Here is a 23,733-nt window from a genome sequence, read left to right as displayed (position 1 = left end):
TTTATGTTGGAGGTAAGATTTTAATGAGGCTTGGGGCCTTCCTACACTAAAATGCCTATATGAAATGCAAATTGTGTTAATTCCCCAAATTAAAATAATGATACATGTAAATGCTTCAAAAAGATTGATTTGCAATGCTTGAAAATGAAATAGTGTTCAACATAAGTTGCAATTATAACTTCAATTGAAGGAATAAAATTAGCTTACAAGTGTTGCATGTGTTTTATCAATGAATTAAAATGATACAAGTAATTTGCTTGAAAGTAAAATTTGTTTCAAATAGACAATGACAATAAATTGCTCCAATATTCAAGATAACAATCTACCATAAAATTGAAGCATGTATTCAAGTGCTCATGAAACAATTTACCAAGGTAAATGGAAACAAATCAAAGTTTGTTAAGAATATAAAATGCTTGCAAGTAAAAGATGAATTGCCCAAAGTGAAATGTAAGCTTGTAGCTCCAAGCAACAATAATGCAAAGCTCAAATGAAATTGTAACAAACTTTAACTTAATGAAATGAGATAGTGAGGTTGTGTTAATTCCCAATTAAAGCATGCAAGTGAATGAAGTATGAAAGCTTAAACCATACAAATGTCAATCCACCCAAGAGAAGCCTCCCTTTAAATGGGGAGATAGGATACCATGGGAGAAATCCCAAGCTCCCACAAGCAAGTTAGATATTTTATTAATATTACAATGAAAAGAGGGCTCTTCAAAGTTCTCAACTATACTTCAAAGAGAGTCATCACAATAATTGCTTGAAACTTGGACATTAGACCTCTTTCCTTGAGAAAGTAGTGACAAGATCTCACAAAACTTATGCAAAGGAAACAAGGTGTGAGTTTCCTCCAAATGCCCACGGCTTAAAGAGGAAAATGGGCAACCCTCTAATGAACTCGACTTGGCCAAAATAAGCCTCAAAAGGGCTCACGACATCCTTGGAAATCGAACCCCCAACACTTGCCAAAGATCCTACAAACACTTATTAGATGTTGCGGAAAGTTATCTTCAAAATCTGCCACACAAGAGTTAGCAAGCAATCCAAACAATGGTTGCAAAATATGTTAAGTATTAATGGAAAAATCAGCAAGATAAAATGTATATGTACAATTATAATTTACAAATGTCTAAGCTAAAGAGTGAGAGTAAACTATCGTCTTTGCTTAGTCATCTTCAAGCTCTTAGATAACAAATGAAAAAAATGAAGTACAATGTTTTTTTGAAAGAGATTTAAATTTAAAAGTTCTCGGCTTGTGTACAAACTATGTGCCGAAATCCCTGCAAAACCACTTTGGAAGATAAGACTATGAAAGTTCAAAGAACAAATGAGAGCTCCTTTAAGAATATATCAAGAGTGGGTTGATCTCTCCAAAGACTTCCGCTCACGCTTGATTCTGTAATCCCAACAAGATGTTCCTTCTACAAAACTTCAATCAAGAATGAGTTCCATATAAATTTAGCAATAAACAATGATAAGAAACTCTAGAGATTTATTTAAAACCAACTAGAGCATTCTATACCTACAGCATACTTCTAAATCAAATGTCAATGCAAGATAGCTCTACATTAACAAATCTACAAGAGCATATGGAAGCAAATTAGATCAAAGCATGAGTAAAAGGAATTATACCAATGCTCAACAATTCATCACACTCGAAAAGGAGGAATACCTCATGAATGAAACCCCAAAGTTTTTATTGATATTTCTGAAAGTGTACAAGGCAGCAGCGCTTCCGCAAGCACAATAGCTAGTAACAATATTATACTATGTGAGAGCCCATGGCTCTATTATATAGAGAGTTGGGAGCAAATTCCAATGAAGAATGACAATGACAAATAGCATTGGAGCCAATCTCAATGTAAAAGTGATTAAACAAGTGGCATGAGATGACAAACCCAAAGATAAATTCGAATTTATTAAATGGAGCTCCAATGCCAAGTGTAAAAATCGAATTCTGGCAAGTGGACATCATTTTCTTCTTCCCTTTTGTGCCAAATTCGAATTTTATTGTGGAATGACAATTGTATATGGGTGGTAACCCATGTGGGGACAATTTCCCACAAAAATCTCCACCAAATATTCTCCCAAATATTCTTAAATGTGCATTAACTTCACAAATTCGAATTTCCAAGCAGTCTTTTCATTTAATGCCAGAAATTCGATTTTATTTGATTACATGTCATTTCCTTGATTTGAGGAGTCCACATCACCTTGGGACTTCACTTTAACTCCCCCATAATTTTCCACCTCATTTCCACAACATTTAGCATGTGTGGATATTTATTTTTCTCCATTTATTTAATTTCTCGCTTAATTAATTGCCAGATTTCCCACTAAACTTAGGAAAAGTGGGTTTTGAGAGTCCAAAACACATTATTAACCCCTCAAAGTGTATTACAGTAAAAAGTTGAGGGTGAAAGGTGTAATTTTGATTACTCATACCCCATACAACTTCTCTAGACTACACTTATTACAATTTAAATACAATTTTATTTGCAATTTTTGACCTGCGGGAAATCTAAAAAATTAAAAAATGACTACCTAGACCTAATCAAATTCCACAAAAATTTTTGTGTGACCTAGTATGGTAATATACATCGACTCTAGACATTGAGATGTGTCAGGGGCTCAACCTTCAAACCGTCACCCCGGCTTTGGGGTAAAACATGAGTGAAAAAACCTAAAAAATTATCCGACTTTGAAAAAGAAGGGATAATTAACCAGATTAAAAAAACACTCCAAGGTGTACTCGTTTACTGATCGAGTCCCAACATCCTAGGCCTGTTATAGACTCAAAACTCATCATTACTAGTATCACTTATTACAATTCCCCGTAGGGTGTGGAATCTGGGTACAAGAAAGATGATGAGAAGATAGAAGTAGAGTTAAAAAACAATGTTGACTGACGATCTCTGATGGTACAAGTGTCCTTTGAATCATCCTTGGGCATGGAGTCTTCATATAATCATCAAGTGCCACTCCAGTGGTCAACAGGTTCATCCTAGAACACACAACCTAAGGACTCTACAGTTGTCGGAAAAAGAATCGAAGGGAGGAAGACAAAGTGCTGGAAGGAAGAGCACGAAGTGTTGCAAGAGGAAGTGATTTTGAAAGGATTGACTTGTGCTTGGAGGATTTTCTAGTCAAGAGTATAGGGTTTGGCATTGATCAATAGAAGCTTCAATAAGAGAAATTCACTAAAGGGTTTTTCTCTCAAGAGAAGAGAGGTTTTGGCCCTTGTAGAGAGCCAACATCCTATGTTCTTGTTCTTATGTTTTAGTAGCAGTTTGATGAAGTACACACACATGCAATAATAATAAGAAGAAGAAGAATAATAAACTAACAACAAAAAGCAAAAATACTCCACAAATTGTTATCAAATAACGAAGAATCACACTACACTACTTTGCCCTAAGATTCTTCAACATGGTATCAGAGCTAAGATGACACATCAAGGAAAGGGCAACTCAAGAACACTCATCAAGGAAAAGCATTTACTATTGAAGTTTCTAATTTTACTTAGTTTAGAAACCCTTCATGCACTTTATCTGATTTATTCCTACCTAATTGTTATTTTTTCTTAACAAGTTATTTACAAAATAAATACTGAAAATAAACACTAGTGCATGCTCAACATATTACAAATCAACAACTAAAAGAAACAAGAACAAACACACCACATGACACCATTATTTTTGGACCAATGTCCCTGGAAAAACCCAATGCGGGAAAATTGCTGTAGCTATCTGAGGGTTTTCTTATTAAGCAATATCAGAGTATAATCTGGGTGCCGAAACTGGCCTACCCAACAAAGAATTTCCTTAGCAGCTATACCTCATAGCTTGAGAGAAATCTCCTGGCTGAAACCCAGGAAAAATCCTTCAGGCAGCTCCTCATCACAAAATTGCTCTGCAACCCCAACGTCTGCCCAATCTGGACTGCACCAGCCTCTCCTAGCCCAGCGTTGGCACTGTGTCAGCCCCAGGAGGCCCTGCGTCAGCTTTGGGAGCCTCTGCGATAGCTACGCTAGCCCCTCTGGTGCTCTGCGCAGCAGTTGGCTGCGTCTACGTAACCCTGTGTGAGCCCTTGCTGGCTCTGCGTCACTCTCCTTGGCTGCAACACTGCTCTCCCGGCATAATCTCTGCTTTCTTTGTTTCTCTGTACTCAATGCCCCTCAGCTGCTCTCTCGATCACTGATTCTATCTCTCTTAGCAAACCCCGCTCTAGAGAATAGAATGATTGATCACTCTGGTGTATTCTCCAAGTGACCCTTAAGCCTCCTCTTATACTTTTCCTATTGACATCTCAACGGCCGAGATTAAGTCCCTAATCAATGGCTATGATTAGATCTGACTTGATCCATGTCTTTTGGACCACTTTAACATAGATTCACATTAATACACATTAATATTTTATTTTCCCTAAGTTTAAACTTAGGGACTCCATTAAAAATACTAATTATTTTAATATCTCTTGATCTGTTTAGAATCTGCCCAAACCCTTTTTGGGTATTGGAGATCTCATGTGCCCCAACCTCTCCACCAAATTTCGTGGCTACAGCACATCCGATGCTACCCCAAATCAACATTCACAAAGTTGAAGCATCAAGCCTAGAAGTCTCAATCACTTCAAGGACAAGAAAGGTCTACAATCCATCATTCATCAAGGAGGTCTACAAAGCCAAAAGAAGAGCCTTACATAAAGGCACCTACAAAGAAGAGCAAGTTGAAGTAGGACCTACATCAAACTACAAGTCTTCAAGCAAATCTCATCATCAAGCAAGTCCACTTGGAGAAGGCAACTTGAAAAACATTAAGATCCAAGGAAGGCAAGCCATCAAGTCTCGAAAGAGGAAGCAAATCCACTACATCTCAAAATCTATCAAGTAAGTACATGTCCCCTTCTGAATATACATCAATGTCTTTTTGCAAGGAAAGCAATAAATTGGTAGGTACAGAAAACTTTCTTGCATGGAAGAAGAGGACTGATCTAATTCTCAAGGAGAATGAACTCCTAGAACATGTCAAAGGGAATATCACTATCTCTGCTAAGGAACAAACTCAAGCCTTAGCCAAGTACAATAAGGATGAGACAAGAGCTCAAAGGATTATGATAGAATCAATCAAAGACTCTCTCATTCCCTATGTCTCCAAATTTGAGACATCGAAAGAAATATATGATAAGCTAGTAGAGCTATTCTCGTTCTCCACCACCAAAGAAGTAATATCTCTGAGGAATGAATTATATAAGATGAAGATAACAAAGGAAGGAATAGCTCCCTACTTCATGAAAATCTCTGAAATGAGAGATCAACTTCAAGAGCTTGGGCTTCGTCATGTCTGACAGAGAGATGACAACTGTAGTACTCCATGCTCTACCTAAGGATTGGGGCAACTTCACATCAAGTATATATGCCAAGAAGGAAGCAACCACTCTCAATGAAATGTGGTATCTCTGCAGGACAGAGGAAACCAGACTCAAAGAAAAAGAAGATGTAGGATCAAAGGAGCAAGCATTTTCTACCATGGCCAAGAGAAGGGGGAAATTTGGCAAATTTGGTCCTTGAAGAACAAACAACAAAGACATGTCCGAAATCCAATGTTTTGAATGCCAAAAATATGGACACTACAAAAGGAATTGTCCTAAGCTTAAGAAGGACAACAACAACAGAAGAAAGAGGGAAGAAGCTCACATAACTCAAGAGGTGAGAAAACAAGGAAAGAAGCAAAAGAAGGAAGATCCTTTGAATCTCTACTATGACTTGAAGGAAGATCCTCTGGATCTCTACTTCAAGTCTTCTTTCAAAGTTTTGAGTAGTATAGGAGCATGTAGGAATATTGCATAAAACATCCTCTAGAATCTAGAAGCATGATGTACATAGAGTTCCAGATACTCATGAAGATGTAGCATTTATAATCAGAATAAAAATGCATGGATAGAAATATCTTCTAGAATATAGGAGCATGGCAGATATAGCTCAAGATATTCATGTAGAAGAAGCATACCTAGTATAGGACCTCATCCACGATGAAAGAAAAATTGATCATGACTAAGAATCTTAGAAGACCTCCATCATCAAAAGAAAGATTTTCAAGGCAAGGGTCTTTAAGATTCTATGATGGAATCTTCAAAAGAAGGTTCATGAGTCAAAGCAAATGTCTCATTGGGAATCTCATTCATGGGATTCAAGAAAAGGATGATATGCAAGCAAGCTAAGATGAAGCAAGAAGGGCCACACCAAGGACAACCAAATGAAGCTAAGATGAAAGGAGAACAAAGATTAGGTATGTATGCATCAAATTTTAGTCATGTTATCATTTGTATATTATTGAGTCATGGTAATAGTTCTATAACATGATCAAGTATGAAAGAATCTCTTTCACCAAAAACATGCTTGAAGACATGTACTACAATGCAATGAAGGTCAACAAAAGAATATGCTCACATAAGGAGTATAAGATTACTGACTACAAAGCAAGAAGAAATGTTGACTAGTCCAAGAAGCAAGCAATGAAGAAATGCTCTCACAAGAAGCATAAGATGGTTGACCTATCTATCTAAGAAGAAGCAAATGAAGAAAGAGATCAAGCATGTGGAAGAACACCATGATCACCGAGAATCACTATCTGACAAGATACTTTGAAGATATCTCCCGAAAGAAGGCAGGACCACTCTGACAAAGGAAGGACCCTTGACACCTATGAAGGCCTTGGAGATATAAAAGATACCGATAACTGATTCTACTCTACGAAGATATCGTGATGAAGAAACCATCCAACAAAAAGCAGTGTCGAAGCAATATTAGGATGAAGTCATGATGGGCTACTAGGTCGAAGCATGTAAACAAGCAAGTACAACAAAGCATCCATGAGAAGAGTATTCTGAAGCATGGACAAGATGACAAGAAAAACTGATGAATGACAAGAAAACCACTTTCCACGAAGAAAACAATGACATTACAAACTAGGAAGGAAAGTGATCGATGGATGGTGCCCTACCTAGAAAAAGTTCGAACAAAGACTTCATGATATCAAAGAAAGGAAGGAGATCAAGCAGCTGAAGGACCCACGAAGAATAAGTTGTTGATGAATGAAAGAGCACCTAGTTAAGAGGGCGCTCTGACAGGTCCCTAATCAAGAGGGATTTTTGGATCACCCCTGATTACAAAGGAGTGACAATTCTGTTTTCTATTTCATAGGTCATGCACTAGACCAGGACTAACAGCCGTAAGTCTAGATGAAGGCCATGAATGGAAATGTAAACACAAGATAGACACAACATTCTTGTCTTCACTTGGGAAGAAAGAATGGGAGGATTAGGTAATCATTTAGCATTTGATACTCTTTGAGGATGTGTAGGAAATCCAAGACAAGAGTAGGCAAGAGGACCAATATTCTTTGAGTGCTGGGAACCCAAGATAAGAATAGTCCTAGAAGGTCATACTCAGTGAACACCCGAGTGGGTATATACCTTGAGAGACAATGATGACGGTGTCTATAAATCATCGATCTCGCCAGCATTGTAGCTCATGATCTCATGAAGAGATGGAGCTGTTAGTCAAGGCCTTGCACTATGACAATGCTGATGGATATGATGCTACAACAAATGGATTGCTAATTCGGTTTCTCTTATGTGAATTCTTCAAGATTGAAACAATAGCCAAACACCTTGTAATATTGTATGAATACCTCCCTAGTTAAGAGGGAGTGTTGAATCGGTCTTCATAAATGTAATTTTGATATTTGTATTTATTCAAGAAAAGAAATATTATTTTTTATAATATATGTCAATGAGTTTCTTGCTCATTGAAGTAGGTAGCACATGTCAAAGTGCTATAGGTGAGTCAAAGTGTCAAAAGAATTATGTTGAAGGCCTTAAGGTTATGTTGCATTATGTATACCCATGTATAAAAGTCAAAGAAGACACCTCCAAGCAAAGTCAAGTAGCCTCCAAGCATAGACACCATCAAGAGAAGAAATGGCACCATTAAAAACACCTATTGCAGCAAGAAAATAAAGTCACCCTCAAAGCTACAAGTCGGCCTAAAAGGAGGGACAGACCTCTATATATAGAGGTTATCCACTCCCTTAAAATGAGAACGCATTCCTCTGAAATCTGCAAAGGTACAAGCAAAGGAAAGGGCACCAAAAAGACAAGAAGAAGGTCTCCAAGGCAATGAAGAAAGGAAGGATAAAACCGAAGTGCTAAAGGGCTAGTTACAGCCACACGTGTGAGGAAAGGAGAAGCAGTCCCTGCGGTTATGCCAGCAGAAAATTGCAGTTCACCATATCTCATTGTTTAGGGTGCAAACTAGGCCTACAAGGCCTCTCTCTCAAGCGTGGAAGAAGGGTATGCAAGCGAAGGGTGGAAGACAAGTCTCACATAGTTTTGTGAAGAAAATCCCCCACACGTGAGAAGAATTAGGGCTGCATTGTTGCTGCCCTAAGTCTGTAATAGTTGTCAAGAGAAAAGAAGGTTTGGTTGGGAAGCTATAAGGTCATCATCCTAAGGTAGAAAGACTCCATCTCAAGCGAAGGAAGAAAAGGTCAAGGTTCATCCTAGAACACACAATTTAAGGTCTCTACAGTTGTCAGAAAAAAGTGCCGAAGGGAGGAAGACAAAGTGTTGGAAGGAAGAGGACGAAGTGTTGCAAGAGGAGGTGATCTTGAAAGGACTTGACTCGTGCTTGGATGATTCAGTTCAAGGGTCTAGGGTTTGGCATTGATCAATAGAAGCTTCAATAAGAGAAATTCACTAAAGGGTTTTCTTCTCAAGAGAAGAGAGGTTTTGGCCCTGGCAGAGAGCCAACATCTTGTGTTCTTGTTCTTATGTTTTAGTAGCAGTTTGATGAAGTACACAAGCATGCACTAAGAAGAAGAAGAAGAAGAATAAGCTAACAAAAAAAAGTAAAAATACTCCACAAGTGTTATCAAGTAACGAAGAATGACACTACACTACTTTTCCCTAAGATTCTTCAACACATCGGGGTTGTAATTGGTTTGCAATCCATCATGTGAAACCTTTTCAACATCTCAATGACATACTTCCCTTGACCTAGGTAGATTTCATCAGGTCCCTGCCAAACTTCTAGTCCCAAATAATAGTGCATCAGCGCAAGATCCTTCATATCGAATTTTACTGCTAGTTGCTTCTTGCATTCTTCAATTCGGCCTTCCACACCTGTCAAGAGAAGATCATCCACATACAGAAGAATGATTACAGGCTCACCCTTTACAACCTTAAAGTAAAGGTTTGGATCAGCAAAACATTTTGTGAAGCCCAATCTTTGAAGGTATGCATCCATCCTTGCATACCATGCCCTTGGTGCCTGCTTAAGGCCATATAATGCCTTCTTCAATCTACAAACATATGCCTCTCTATCTATGACTTCAGATCCCAAGGGTTTGCTCTATATAGACTTCCTCATCAATTGTGCCATTCAGGAATGTAGTTTTAACATCCATTTGATGTATATTCCATCCCATTGACGTTGCCGAAGAGATCAATGCTCGAATAGTTGTATACCTTGATGTTGGAGCAAATGTTTCTTCATAATCAATGTCTTCTTGTTGAGAGAAGCCCCTAGCCACAAATCTTGCTTTATATTTGTCAATACTTCCATCTGTCACATTTTTAATCTTGTCCAGCCACTTGGAACTACCACAGAATTGTCTTCAGGCCTACGTACGATCTCCCATACCCCATTCTTCATTATTGCCTGGTATTCTATGTTCATAGCATCTTTCCATTCTTGATGATTGACAACTTCTTCAAATGTGGATGACTCTGCGTCTATTAACTTCGGTATATATGTTGCATACCCTGAATACCTTTTTGGTTTCTTGCTTTCCCTGAATGTGCCCTTAGCAGCTCCATGTCCCTTTGCGTCCAATAGAGTAGATTTTAACCAGTTAGGTCTCTTTCTAGTCTCGGGGATTACCACAGGTTGTATAGGTTCGCTAGGACCTTATCTTCATGGTTCTATTCTTCTTCCTCCTAGTGACTTCTTCTTCAAATATAGGAAGTTCTTCATCATTAGAGTCCATAGGGAGATCCTTTGATTTCTTGAATGCAATACTTTCATCAAATATTACATCTCGACTGACTTCTATTCGATGTCCTTCTTTTATGTAGATCCTATAGGCCTTATTATTGTAGCCAATGAAAGTTCCCTTCTTGCCTGATGGATCCAACTTCTTTCTTTTATCCTTTGGTATATGAATATAAACAGGACAACCAAAAATTTAGAGATGATCTACGCTTGGTTTCCTCCTAGTGAATACTTCTTCAGGAGTCAAGTTATCTAGTGACCTATGGGGGCTTCGACTTTGTATGTATATAGTTGTTTTTGTTGCTTCACCCCACGCGAATTTCGACAAATCTTGATCATGTGGCATTGCTTTCACACTTTCTTCAATGGACCAATTCGTTCGTTATGCAACTCCATTTTGCTCAGGATTATATGGGACTATCAGCTCTCTCTTAATCCCAGACTCCTTACAGAAGGTTATAAGTTCTTTTGAAGTATATTCTCCTCCATTATCATATCTTAATATCTTGATTCTCCTTTCTGTAACGTTCTGTACTTCAGCTTTGAATTCTTGGAATTCGGTAAAAATTTCATCCTTGGATTTCATTAAGTCAACCCAAGTTTTCCCTAAATGGTCATCTATGAATGTGACATAGTATAGATGACCTCCAAGTGATTTTGGAGTAATAGGACCACAGACATCAGAATGGATAAGATCCAATATTTCTTTTGACCTTGAAGCACTGCTTCCAAATGGTCTCTTGGTGTTCTTACCCAATGCACATCCCTTGAAAATTCCTTCATGATCTTACTATGGTATTTAGGGTTGGAAGGATTTTGTAGTGGAGATGACCAAATCTTCTATGCCAAAGTTCACATGGGCTAACTTCAATGTGAACCAAAGCTTAAGCGAGGGGAGTTATCAATCTGTAGAGTCTTCCTTCACGAATCCCCTATCATTGTAGCATCATCTATGCTTGAGTTTTTACCCCATACTACAACCTTTCCATCAATCAATGCAACTCAATCACCCTTGTCTTCTGAGCATGAAATGGAAAGTAAATTTATGTGCAAACCTGGAACAAATAAAATATTGTTGAGATGAATGTTTCCTCCATTTTCCAACTCAATCGAAGTTGATCCAATTCCTCTCACAGGGTAGCTTTTATTATCAACAAGTTTTATGGAGTAAGAATACTTCCCTTTTGATAATGCCTTCAATTGCTTATGTTGACCAGTCATATGCCTTGATGCTCCACTGTCAATCACCCAAATATTCTCATCTTGAAATGTGCCAGTGAGTGTTGAGAATAATCCTTCATCCTTTGTAGATGTCTTGGTCACTTTCTTCTTAGAGAACAATAGGAGATCCCATACTTCTTAGATGCCCTTCTTAAGATGACTTGCTACCTTTGAACACTACTTTAGGAACTTCTTCAGTGTCACAGAGATCTTCATTATGCCCTTAGCCAACCTTAGCTCTGATACCATGTTGAGAAATCTATAGGGCAATAGTTACGATGATCTCTCTTTCTCTTGATAACTGCTTGTGATGCCTTTTTATTTTTCCTTACTTATAATCTTCTTCACTTATTATTATGTTTGAGTATCATCAAACAACTACCAAAACAAGAAGAAAAATAGAAGACAAGAACATAGAATGTGGGCTGCAAGCCAGGGCCAAAACCTCTCCACTTGAGAGGAAAACCCACAAATCTCTTCTTTTCTTATAGATCCTTCAATTGACAAATTACAAGACCTCTAGACCAAGACCAATATCATCCAAGACCAAGTCCAACCCTTCCGGATGATGTGCTTCCTTTGTCCAAGTCAAACCCAATCAAATATCTTCCACTAGCATAACTTCGACCCCCATCTTCAGAATTTCGGCCTCTACTGTAGGTCTAAAATTTCTGGCCCTCCCAACAGCAACTACTGCCACACGTGTGAGCTTATTTTGGCCTCCCAAGGCTTCTTCAGACCTTCGCTTGCCCTTCTCCTTCTTCTGGTGCTTGAGGATGACCTATTGTGACCTTCGTTGACCTTCTTTCTCTTCTTTCTTCAAGATCGAACCTACGGAAGCAAAACCGTAATCCAACAACAGAAACCCTAACCTTCCTTTGCAAGTGTGAGAGGGAAATAGCCCAGAAACAAGTTTTCTTCGTCCTCTTCCTTCTGCGCTGCCTTCTTGCTCTTCTTCTTCACTTGAATGAGTGAGTGATGAAAAAATGTCTTCTAAGGAGGTCGAGTTCCCTCCTTTATATAGGATTCTAAAGGTGGACGTGGCTCCTCAAAATAGGTCGACTAGCCAGCTGCAAGGTCGACTTGGTATTGAAGGGTATTTTGACATTTTTAATGACAAAAATAATTTTCAATTTACAATGTGCCTGATGGGGTCTTCAGCTTATGACAATGACCCTTTTGACATCTTGACCTAGGACAAACCCTAGAAGCACTCAATGGGTGCTTGACCTATAAAATAAAAGACCTTGACCATTAATCCCATGCTTCAAAATTAATAATAATAATTTTCTTTTATTTTACAATATACAAGAATCAAAAGTACATTTCATATCTATGAAGACCGAACCTTGTTACACATTTTTCAGCAACAACCAACCACTGAATCTGACTTGGACATTTCAATGCTCCTAAGCTTGTCCTTCAACACTTGCTTCCTGGCCTTGCTCGAACCCTGATAGAGACCAATGATGGTAGTCCACATTTCTTTGACTTGGGGATAATGTGGTCTTTGACTCCCTCCAAGATAATCCTTCTTGCCTTACCATACATCTTGTTATGTTGAGCCAATTGTTGAGGATATGTGGGTGCAACTAGGAAATTATCAACAAAATCCCAAACCCCTTGTTCTTCCACCACCACTCCTATCCTTTCACACCACGGATAGAAGTTGGACACACTGTCCAATCTGTCTTCAAATCTGAGACCCTGATATGCCATATTGCCAAATTAAACTGCTCAATACAAATCGCACTGGTAAAATCAATGTGCATTGTTCAGAACCCTGATGGCCAAATCCAGCTGATAAATTCGCTCCCTCTGAATTGCAAAATATGCTCCTGAAGAAAAAATCTGTGCTTGGTCTTCAATCACAAAATGAGCTCTGATACCATGTTAGATTTCCTTAAATCCCAATACATTGATCCACAATCTTCTAAGTATAAAAACCTAGAAACATAAACAATTGATATTATGGAAACTTAAATCACAAATACACTGAGTTTTCTAACTTAATATGCACAGTGGAAAATAAATCAAAAGACAAACACATCAAACCATAGAACACAAGATATACCCAAGAAACACCAACTCCGGGAAAAACTTGCAACGTTGTGTGTATTTTATTATTCTTCTACAACAAAAGGTTTTCTTCTAAAAATTAAAAGGGGGAAACTTCCCTTTTATCACATAAATACAATTGATCAATCCTCCAAGATAAACCAATTTGATCACTACCTCCTCTATCTGCCAAAATGTCGCACGAATTTGCATGTCTGCTTACACATGCTCGCACAATTTCTCTCCTCCAGCGTGCATGTGCAAACTAGTGTTGCACAATTGATCTCAAGGCTAAGGCAATTGAACCTTTACTTTATCTGAATCTCTCTTGGAAGCTAAACCTTTGCGAACTATTGAACTCTTGGCTCTTCCTTCGGTACACTCTCACCCTTGCTTGTGCTCCACTGACTTGCCACCAACTTGTTCTATCTCCTCTTATAATTTCGACCTCAACCCTAATCTCCTTCTCAATGGGTGAGATCAAATCATGATCAATGACTTAGAATAAATCATAACTTAACTTGGGAACTTTTTCCTAAGTCCAACTTTAAGAAATAGTTATATAAATTAATATTCTACTAAAGTGGTAGTCTTTTGTGTTCTTCTGCTAGTCTTAGCACTTAGACAAGCAAAACACTTCTTCTCTACTCCAATCAACAATTTGGTTTAGCAGCAGATCTGGTTACTTATACTTGCAACAGTATTGAATTAAAATAGTGACTGAGTACATTTTGGGATTTTGGACAGCCACTCTCATTCATTGTGGAACTAAGGAATATCATATAATTAATGATCGGATTATTCATGCATGTATATTGCTATTGTTGAATGATATGAAAAAATATCTCTTATTGCATGAATGAATAAACTTTTGTTCTGTTGAAAAACCTAGTGAATAAGAAGCCCTAGGATAAAAAAAATACCCTAGGACACTACAGTGGTATCAGAGTTGGCTCACCCTGCCAGCCATGTGAGCAATTGGGTTGATGTCATGAACCCAAGGTCTTGAGGTAAGGCTCAATGGAGAACGAACATTTTTGGGAAAATTTGTGGCAGCAGCACCAGCAAGTGATGTCTCAGCTTCTTGCCCTACTTGGGATTAATACAGGCAGCAATCACTATGTTCCTATTCAATTTAATGCCCTCGGGCAAACTAGCACTGGGATCAATTTGCAGGGACCATAGATTGCAAAGGATTGCAAGGGTCAAACACACGTGAATCGCAAGACTGATCAAGAACCTGAAATGAAGGATAAAGGCACACAGCAGAAAGCAGTCAATGATTTTTGCAGTAGCTGCAGGAAAGACAGATCTGGTGATATTGATGGCAAGCCCAAGACAGAAAAACAAAGTACAAGAGAAGATGAAGCAGGGGAAAAGGCCTAAGAGACTCTCCCATTACAGTCGCGTATGGGAGTTTAATCTGCAAATTTTGCAAAGTTAACAAAATCAACAAAGCCCATAAAATTTTCAACCAAATGGCTAATAACGTTTGCAATCCCCAGCTTATTGTGTACAATGATCTTCTTGATGACCAGTTCAAGGTTGGAAACTTAGCAGATGCATGCCAATTTTTTGAAAAAAGGGTACAGGAGGGCATGGTACCAAATTCTTGTTCTTATAATATATTGATTGATGACCTAATCAAGAAAGGCAAAGCAACAGTTGCTTATCAGCTATTTGATGATTTGAAGAAGAAGAAAAACAATCTGCAGATGCTGTCACATATAGCATTATGATCTTGTATTTCTGCAAGGTGGCAATAGTTGGGGACTCTCTAGGATTGTTAGAGGAAATGGAAGATAATGGCCTTGTACCTGACATGGTAATATTAAACATCTCTGTTAATTGCACCGTTAAGTCTGGCAAAAGGGTTTGGGCACATCAACTTATGAAACACATAGGAGATAGCACTGTTATCCATAACATTGTTAGATGGACTGTTGAGTTTGAGAAAATAACAAAAACTACAAAAGAGGAAGCAAGAAACCAAACTTCAATATTTGTAAAAAAAAGGATAATTTTGGAGTCTTTATTCTCAGCAATTTGTGCCAAAAGACAGGAAGAAAGAAAGTGAAAAGTCCCTTCCTATTGATCATATGTTTGGTGCCAAGAAACAAACGAAAGATAGTATTGTTGGAAACTGTGCACCCAAAAATTTAGGTGTTGGAACAGAAACAGATGAGGATAATCAAGAGGCGATGAACAGAAGGGAGTTTGCTGTCAGATTTTCTTCAGGTATGTCTGATAGCAATAAAAATAATATTGATGCAGGAGGTTTGTAGAATAGGAATGAGAATACATGCACTTGTTACATTTCAAGAGGCACTACATTAAACAAGATATTTCAGAAACAATTTGCAATTCTGAAGATTATCCTAGCTTCTTGGTATCCAAGGGAAGAAGAAAACAAGATACAGTATATGCAGTTCCGGAAGCAATGTTAAGGAAGGGTGGATACCTGGACTTTGGGAATGCATATCCAGACCCCAACCTAACGCCTGCTAAGGAGTTGGTGAATATTATGCATAAAATAGATGCATCAGAAATTGGAGCTGCTAGATTTCTTGGCAATCCCATGGATACAGGGAGACTGTCACTATGTAGGGGACAATATTGAGACGGATACTGATCACATTCGTGAGAAGGATTAAATCTGGGTTGTATTAGCTTGCCTTTCAATGATCGCTCATAAGAATAAAGATAAAAGGGTTGGTCAAAGGTTGGTATCTGTTGCAGACACCGCTAAAGAACATTGGGCAAATTATGGTCAATATGGCTATAAGGAGAGTGAATTTGAAAGAGCTATCAAAATGATTGAACATCTACTTGGTCTGATTTCTAATATCAAAGAAAGAGAACAAAGTTGGCAGCACCAGAACTTGCAATTGCTTGAGGACAAGCAATGTCGGGAAGGGGGGACTGTAATGTTACTTATTGATTGATTGGCCAAGGGGGACGAAGTAGCCTATCCAAGGGGGGAAATGCCCAAATTGGGGTGGCAGTTGCAACCCCTCACATTTGAGAAACCCCATGAGGGAATCTATAAATAGAGGAGAGTTGTTACTATTTTGGATCATTGATTTGGATCAATTATATCTGTTTTCTTGAGTTGTGGCTCTGAGGATTTTAAGACCCCTTTTTCTCTACTAATTTCAGTGATAAAAGATTCCACCCTAGCTAGTCATTCTTCCCCATTCATCTTCTGTTACGAATTGTTGAGCAAGTTATAGAATCTGGCATCTGTCTGATTGAGCAAAAACTCCTTGGCATTTCCAGTTACTAGTTGTGGGACGAATTGAGGTTTTCTGGGACAACGCAGGCAAAGGCTGAGGAGTGCAGGCAAAGATTGAGGAGCCAAACTGTTACAGATCCAAGTTGCAGGTCTGAACTGTTACAGGACCAAACTGCGATACCTCGGGAAGGCAGCCGAGCCTACTGTGATTTAGTCTCTCAGGCTAACCAGCAAGATAAGATAGCTTAAGTTCTGTAGGGTAAATTAGGACTCAGTCGAATTTGGTTTAGCAGCAGATGTGGTTACTTATACTTGCAACAGTGTTGAATTAAAATAGTGACTGTGTACATTCTGAGTTTTTGGACAGCTGGTCCCATTCATTGTGGAACTAAGGAATATCATATAATTAATGATCAGATTATTCATGCATGTGTATTTCTATTGTTGAACGATATAAAGAAATATCTCCTGTTGTATGAATGAATAAACTTCTACTCTGTTGAAAAACCTAGTGAATAAGAAGCCCTGGGACAAAAAAAATTATCCTAAGACACTACACTGCATATTTATTTAATTGATAGCCACAATCCTTTGTTGATCAATCATTGTAAGACTATTTCTTTTGGCTGTTATATGACATTGCATGCCCTATCATTGAAAATCAGTAAAACCCTAACTTATAACAGCACTATAGTTTGTTTAAATGGTCTAGGGACGAAGTGCTTGCACTTTGATAAAAAAACATCTATGCCCTCCAGGCTGTGCCAGTACCGTATCCCAACCATTAGACCTCATCAATCTCCTCATATCCTTCTTATTGAAAATCCTTTGGGTGATAATTATAAGGAAGCCTCCCTTGCGGTTCAAGTACCATTAAATAGTTGGAGAAAGGCTGCTGAGGTAACAGTGATAGCCAATCTCTTGTTGCCACAAGGTCTGGACCTGCCTAGTGACGCTTTGCACTAGGCCTGCTAGATTTTGCAGTAATAAGAACAAAACAGAGAAATGAGACAATGTTCTGCCAATGAGGTTTGGCAAACCCGCGGTCTCTAAAAGTATGCTTCGCTCTAAAAATGGTTTTCAGATATTCTCATAAGGTTTAAACACCATTTATCATAAAAAGCTGCTACGAGCTTGGCATAATTCTATGGTGACCAATGTAACTTCTGATCACACAATTGACTATATTTTATATTGCAAAAACTATTACAGAGAAGCACAAAGTTCACCATGTGCTGGCTAAAGGATCCAGTTCTACACGAATGGTACCAAGTTCAAAACACTTACATAATCTCGCGTTTTAGTTTTAGAAACATTTTCTAAATGTATGTGATGGAAAGTTTGCATATGCTGTAATGGGGAGTCAGGATTTAACCCTCACTTTTCCAGGTTATTGCTATTAAGTTTTTGAAAAACTAGTATCTACCAAAACGATTTGAATGAAGCACTGTCCAAGCTTAAACCTGAGCAATGGCCGGTCAGTTGTACTAGGCATGCCACAATCAATATGCTGAACAAATACATCTTTTGTTGGAGAATGTTTTCGATGTTGATCTTTCGAATTAGGAGTATTGCACTGTGAAGAGCTTGGACCTGCAGAAATAAGATGTGCATTGGGATCATTCTAAGAAATCAGATAAAAACAAAATTATATCCAAATCTCAGAAATTGTATACAAACAATAAGATAAACAACAAATATTATGTTCCTCGATATATTACAATTAGTTTAGGATTAGCAACCAGATAAAAGCAGTGCAATATTAATAGCACTCACCACTATGGAAATTTGACTTTTCCGGAGGATCCATTATATCTTGATCATTGCGAACTTGATTGATTCCAGCAACATTTCCACAAACATTACCTAGAGTATGTTTATCCATGTGGCTCATTCCTTGACTGGAGTTGGACTCGTTTCTTAATTCTTCTTGAATGCAACTCCTTTGTACTGGAATGGTGATGTTACTAAATAGCCCTGCCAGCTGACCTTGTTCTCGGCTCATCATAGACTTTGATTCTTGGTAAGAAATGTCTGGTGTTGTTTCACTTGATTTGCAAGCTTGGATACCACCTCTGAAATCAAGCATACTTCTTAACTGTTCCTCAGACATATGCTGCATTTGGCGTGCCTCAACATGTACTTTATTTTCAACACTCTCTGTAACCTTGGATAGACTCGCTGCACCAGCTACTCTGGGTATATTCAGGTGTGCTGATGCTGATAATGATAAAGTGCCACTGTTCTTTGAAAGAGCAGAATTTATGGCTCTTTGCCAAAAGGAATCAGAATGATCACTATTTCCAAAGCTAGAAGACAACGCAATCAAACTAGGGCCATTTCTGATATCTGTCTCAATCGGTGACACAGTAGCTTTTTGTGTTTCATTCATTTGAGATTGCTTGTTGTGCATGGCTACTTCCAAGGGAAGGCACTGCGCAGGAATGACTTCATGTAGCAGCCTATTGTCAAAACTCTGTTTTGTTTGAACTAAAGAAGACGAGCTTTCATACATGTCACAGGCTGCACTAGGCCCCACTGTCGTACCAAATTTTGATTGGCTTGGATTAGATCCATAGTCCATGCTTTGAATGTAACCCTTATTTGGGAGCCCTGCAACTTGGTTTCTCAAGGCCCCTAGTGCATCATGCTTCATCACATGAGAATCAGCATTGAAGTGCGTCAACTTGTTTAAGAGTTGTTCAGGATCCCCCATAACAATATTCATAGACTGTAATGGTACCTCCCTTACAGCACCAACAGAATGCCCACCAGATTGAAGAAACATAGACATAACTGATCCTCTCATAGAATCTTCCTTTAAATGGTCAATGCATCCAGATTCCATCACATTTGACCTTCCAACTCCATATAGATGATTCTCAAACTGCCTTTCTTTCCCTTTCTCCTTGTTGCCAGAAAAAGCAGGAAGATTGCATGAACCACTTTGCTGGGTTCCCTCTGGCACACTTCGATCATAAACTGCACCAACAATTCCCACAGTTATGCCTCTATTCAGCCTAGAGATTACAAAGACTACCACACAAGATTCAACTTTCCAGCACAAAATCACAATTACCAGCTACTTTGAATTCTTTTTATTTTTTATTCACTGTAAATACAATTCTATTCAAGAACATAGAGTTAAGATTACTGAAACCTAGGAAGCCTCAAACGTGATGAGGACATTTGGCATTACCTCTCTGCACCATACGCTCAAGAAATAAGGGTTTATGTCTCTCCATGGTCGCATTAGAAACTTGGGGATCTAAGGAAGGTTGCAGTGGACCATGAAGTGCATGTGTTTGCTGAGAAGGTTGACCAAGCCTCAGCTCAAAGCTTGATGACATAGTATCCTTCTCTGATGGGATCGGTTCCTGTATGTTATTCAAGCTGCTTAGAGTAAAACCCTTCTGAAAGCTTTTTATTCCTGCTGGACCTTGATTGGGGAAAAAAGATTGTCCACCATTATTTATAAAATCAATATATTCAGCACCTGAGGTGTTTACATAATTTGGTGAACCTCTGTATGAATTATTAGAAGACATGTTTGAAGCCCTTGGGAGGTTCTCCTTGAGTTTCTCTGATAACTGTGGATTCAGCTGAGTCGGCATGCTTCCTTTGCAAACCCTGCTAAAATTCTTCAATAAGGTCTCACGAACCTCATGCACATTTCTCTGGACTGTGCTTGGAAGAAAACTACCATTTGAGAGGCCTTGAGTAGCATGCCCTTCATAAGAGTTGCTACGATCAACTGGATAATTCCATGATTGTGTATTTCTTGCTTTCACTGTGGAATTATCCATTCTATATGATGAAGCATTCTCCTTTTCCATATTTTGTGAGCTAGTACTCTTGTATTTCGCTGTTCCAGTTTCAGTTAAATTTGCATCAGGCCAATCCCAACCTCTCTCATCATCAGGAGCTTTCACCTAAAATGGGAGCAAACATCAAGAAAAAACACCATCAAGTACATGACAACCAAAAAAACAGAAAATCATTTAGTTATATACTTTTAAATCAATAGGAAAAGAAATGCCAAGTTGTCTCCCTTTGTAAGGCAAACTAACTCCACTCATTAGTGTTCCATATTATAAATGCGGGGCTCTTCACTTCTCATCATGAGGATTTTTTCGGTTGAAATAACTGTCATACAAAACTTGTGAAGTATGGTTATGTTACAAGCACATAAGACTCCTAATTCCCAGAATCCATTTAACCATAATATAAAAGGGCCCCATCTCAGACCCCAAGACTCACAGCACCCCAAAGGAAACAGACATGTATATATTGAGTTACCATTAGTTCACAATACATACATCAGTTCTAAAAATTAATCTGAGGCACCTGCATGGCTGACTATCCCCGTCATGATTGACCTTCCCATTAACACTTCATTGTTGACCAGTGATTAAGATACAATATTTACCCTACCCTGAATTCCAAAGCTATTATTATGAATTATTATTATCAACATGCTATAGTAGCAGCTGTCACTATAACACCAAGAGTATATCCAACAAGCTGTAAGCCAGATATACCAGGAATGTATGACTTAGCAAGAGCCGAGACTCCACGAGGGTGCGGGAGCCTACTCCTTGAGACTTATCACAACGGGTCAAACATGTCCCCTGGTGAGATTTGAAACCAGGCAGAGGGGATAACATCCCATTGAGCCAACCACTCGGTCATCCCTTGAAACAGCCAAAAAACTTGGGATTCAGTCTGGGACATGTACACAAGGTCTGGGTACACATGAAGTGTCTCGCTGAAAAGATCATCCAGCACAATGGCTGAATGTGTGTGTGGATAGATACACACACACAGAGGATGGCATCCACATGTAGGCATAAGCATCTACCAATTGTTTGCCATATTTAGTCCGTTAGGCAGATTTTCTGTCCCAAAATATTACACATTGTTAGCTTGGTTAGCATATTTCTATGTTAGCTTGGTTCGCATATTGAAATCAGCTAAAAGCTATTGTATTTAATTTAATAATTAATTTAATACTAGTTTGTTATTTTCTTTGCCTAGCATGTACCCAAAGGTGAAGTGGATAAATAGACAGCCAACCATATTTGTACATAATAGTATTACTTTGCTTGGCACGTACCCACAAGTGAAGTAAATAAATAGGCAACAAATCATATATGTGTACATAAAAGTATATATTATGCATAAGCTGATTCATACCTGTGTACATGCATCTATTCCTCCACCTATACAGCCACCCCTAAGGTCACATGTGTAACAACTATCTAAATATAGCCAAATATAAATAAATATCAGAAAAAACATTATTAAAATGGCAACTGTTTACCATGTTTGTCCAATCAGTATGCACATGCACTTGCACAAATAGTAAAAGAGAATAAAACATAATAGACTAAACTAAATTACTTAAATAATGTTAAAAAGAATCGATAAAAATTGCATCTCAATTTTTTGCTGTACATAAAACCAACTGTCCATCTGTTTATAGAAGAGTTAAAGCCACCCACATCCCTGCAACCTCTGTGCAAATGTGCTCACATGCACCAAACAAAGAGGAACTGTAAAATAAAGATAAAAATTAATTGAAACTTAAAAATAAAGAATTAATATGATGTTCAAATGATTTGTAAGGATACTGGAGAGTGAGACAATGAAAATTAGAATAGAACAACAGCAATTTAAAATTTCAATGTTGGATGTAGGGCTTGGCCCACTGCTTCAGGATCCTCAGGATTATGTCCAATCCTTTGAATTGCTCTCTTAGAGGCACATCTTAAGGAAGCTAAATAGTGTATGTTCTATGCTTAGAGCAAATTTACTTCAATTTTCATATTAGCTCAATATCAATTCCAGATTAGCAATCACATTTAGCATGATAGTAAAATGCAGATAGAACATAAATATAAATCGCAGAAGACATGCCAAGACAAGAGAACACAAGATGTGGCACCAGCCAGGGACAAAGCCCAATGTGGGGAAACCCTTGATCAATTCTTCTTATATTCTTCAATAGTTCAGCAGAGAGAGAGAGAGAGTACATATACATCAGAAGTCAACACATTGACTTGACAAGATCAGACATCAGAGATCTTCAACATGAAGATAACAAGGGCTGCAGTTCTGAACTCGGGTGAAGGCAAACATTCTTCAACTGATTCTCCAAGGTGATTCCATCACCATGCTGCACCTAGCTAGCAGTCTGATCCTCAATGCAATAATACCAACCCATGACAATGGCACTGCCCATCTCATATTGCAGCAACATCATACAGCCCTCTAATGGCTTCAGCAGTATGACAACTCCATGTATTATGCTCATGATCTGGACCCTCAAATACCCATATAAAATATTGACTGCAGTGTTATGGCCTGCAGCCTAACACACAGTTTTCCTCTGCTGCTCACAAGGAAGTCTGTACCTTCATACATTATCAGCTCATCAATCTACCTTCTATCAATGACGGGGCTCCACCAAGGTCACTGAACATAGGCCTATATTAATCTGCCTTCTAATAGTCCCTTTTTGCTGCTCCGAAGGTTTCCAACCAAGGTCTTCAACACAGTGATTACATTCACTGTTCATAGCCTTCATCAGATTCACACACCTTGCTCCATCCATAGCTTCTGAATCTGCAACATACAACAATTGTGCCCTTGCATTTATGTCAACACAGCCCTAACATATGCTGTCCAAGCACGCCTTGCTGGACAGACTTTAACACATACCTTTCAGCACTCTTCTCCACGTCATACAAGCCACTTTCAGACCTTCCTTATCTGCCTGAAGCTTGACGCTGTCCCTGTCCAAAACAGAGGTCAGATTAGGCATCATATAGCTGTGGTATGACTGCGGCTAGGGCATGCTTGAATAGACTTCCTTTTGACTGCATCTAGGGCTAGTTAAGGCCTCCTTTTTCCAGCGTATAGGAATCCTCCTCTTGCTGCATAGAACCCTTATTGACTGTGGATTATATCACCTTGGAGGACTGCGATTAGGGCTAGTTAAGGCCTCCTCTTTCCAGCATATAAGAGCCTTCTTCAATTGCGGATGAAGGGCAGCATATAATGCAGAATAAGGCCATCAGTTAGGGCCTTTCTGGACTGTGGCTAGGGCACAAACAGAACTGTGGCTAGTGCTCTTTTGGAGAATCCTTGGCAGCATATA

The 23,733-nt window shown here is 38.6% G+C and overlaps 1 protein-coding gene across 3 annotated transcripts in view; it reads right to left on the bottom strand.

Annotated features, from left to right (window-relative positions):
* Positions 1-23,733, bottom strand: part of LOC149192927 (uncharacterized) — a 250,441-nt gene that overhangs the window by 111,474 nt on the left and 115,234 nt on the right. For all 3 annotated transcript variants that reach the window (XM_089404741.1, XM_089404742.1, XM_089404743.1), the window contains exons 5-7: positions 19,771-20,503; positions 18,348-19,553; positions 18,035-18,164 (exon numbers count right to left, since the gene is read on the bottom strand). In XM_089404741.1, the coding sequence (XP_089260867.1) occupies positions 18,035-18,164; positions 18,348-19,553; positions 19,771-20,503 (2,069 nt within the window). The remainder of the gene's footprint in view (positions 1-18,034; positions 18,165-18,347; positions 19,554-19,770; positions 20,504-23,733) is intronic.

Source organism: Pinus tabuliformis, chromosome 2_2 (genome assembly GCF_031772625.1).
Source record: "Pinus tabuliformis cultivar Carrire ecotype Pingquan chromosome 2_2, CPIR1, whole genome shotgun sequence".
In the NCBI taxonomy this organism is placed as follows: Eukaryota; Viridiplantae; Streptophyta; class Pinopsida; order Pinales; family Pinaceae; genus Pinus; species Pinus tabuliformis.
Note: the sequence above shows the minus strand (reverse complement) of the source record. Positions and strands in the feature narration are given on the sequence as shown.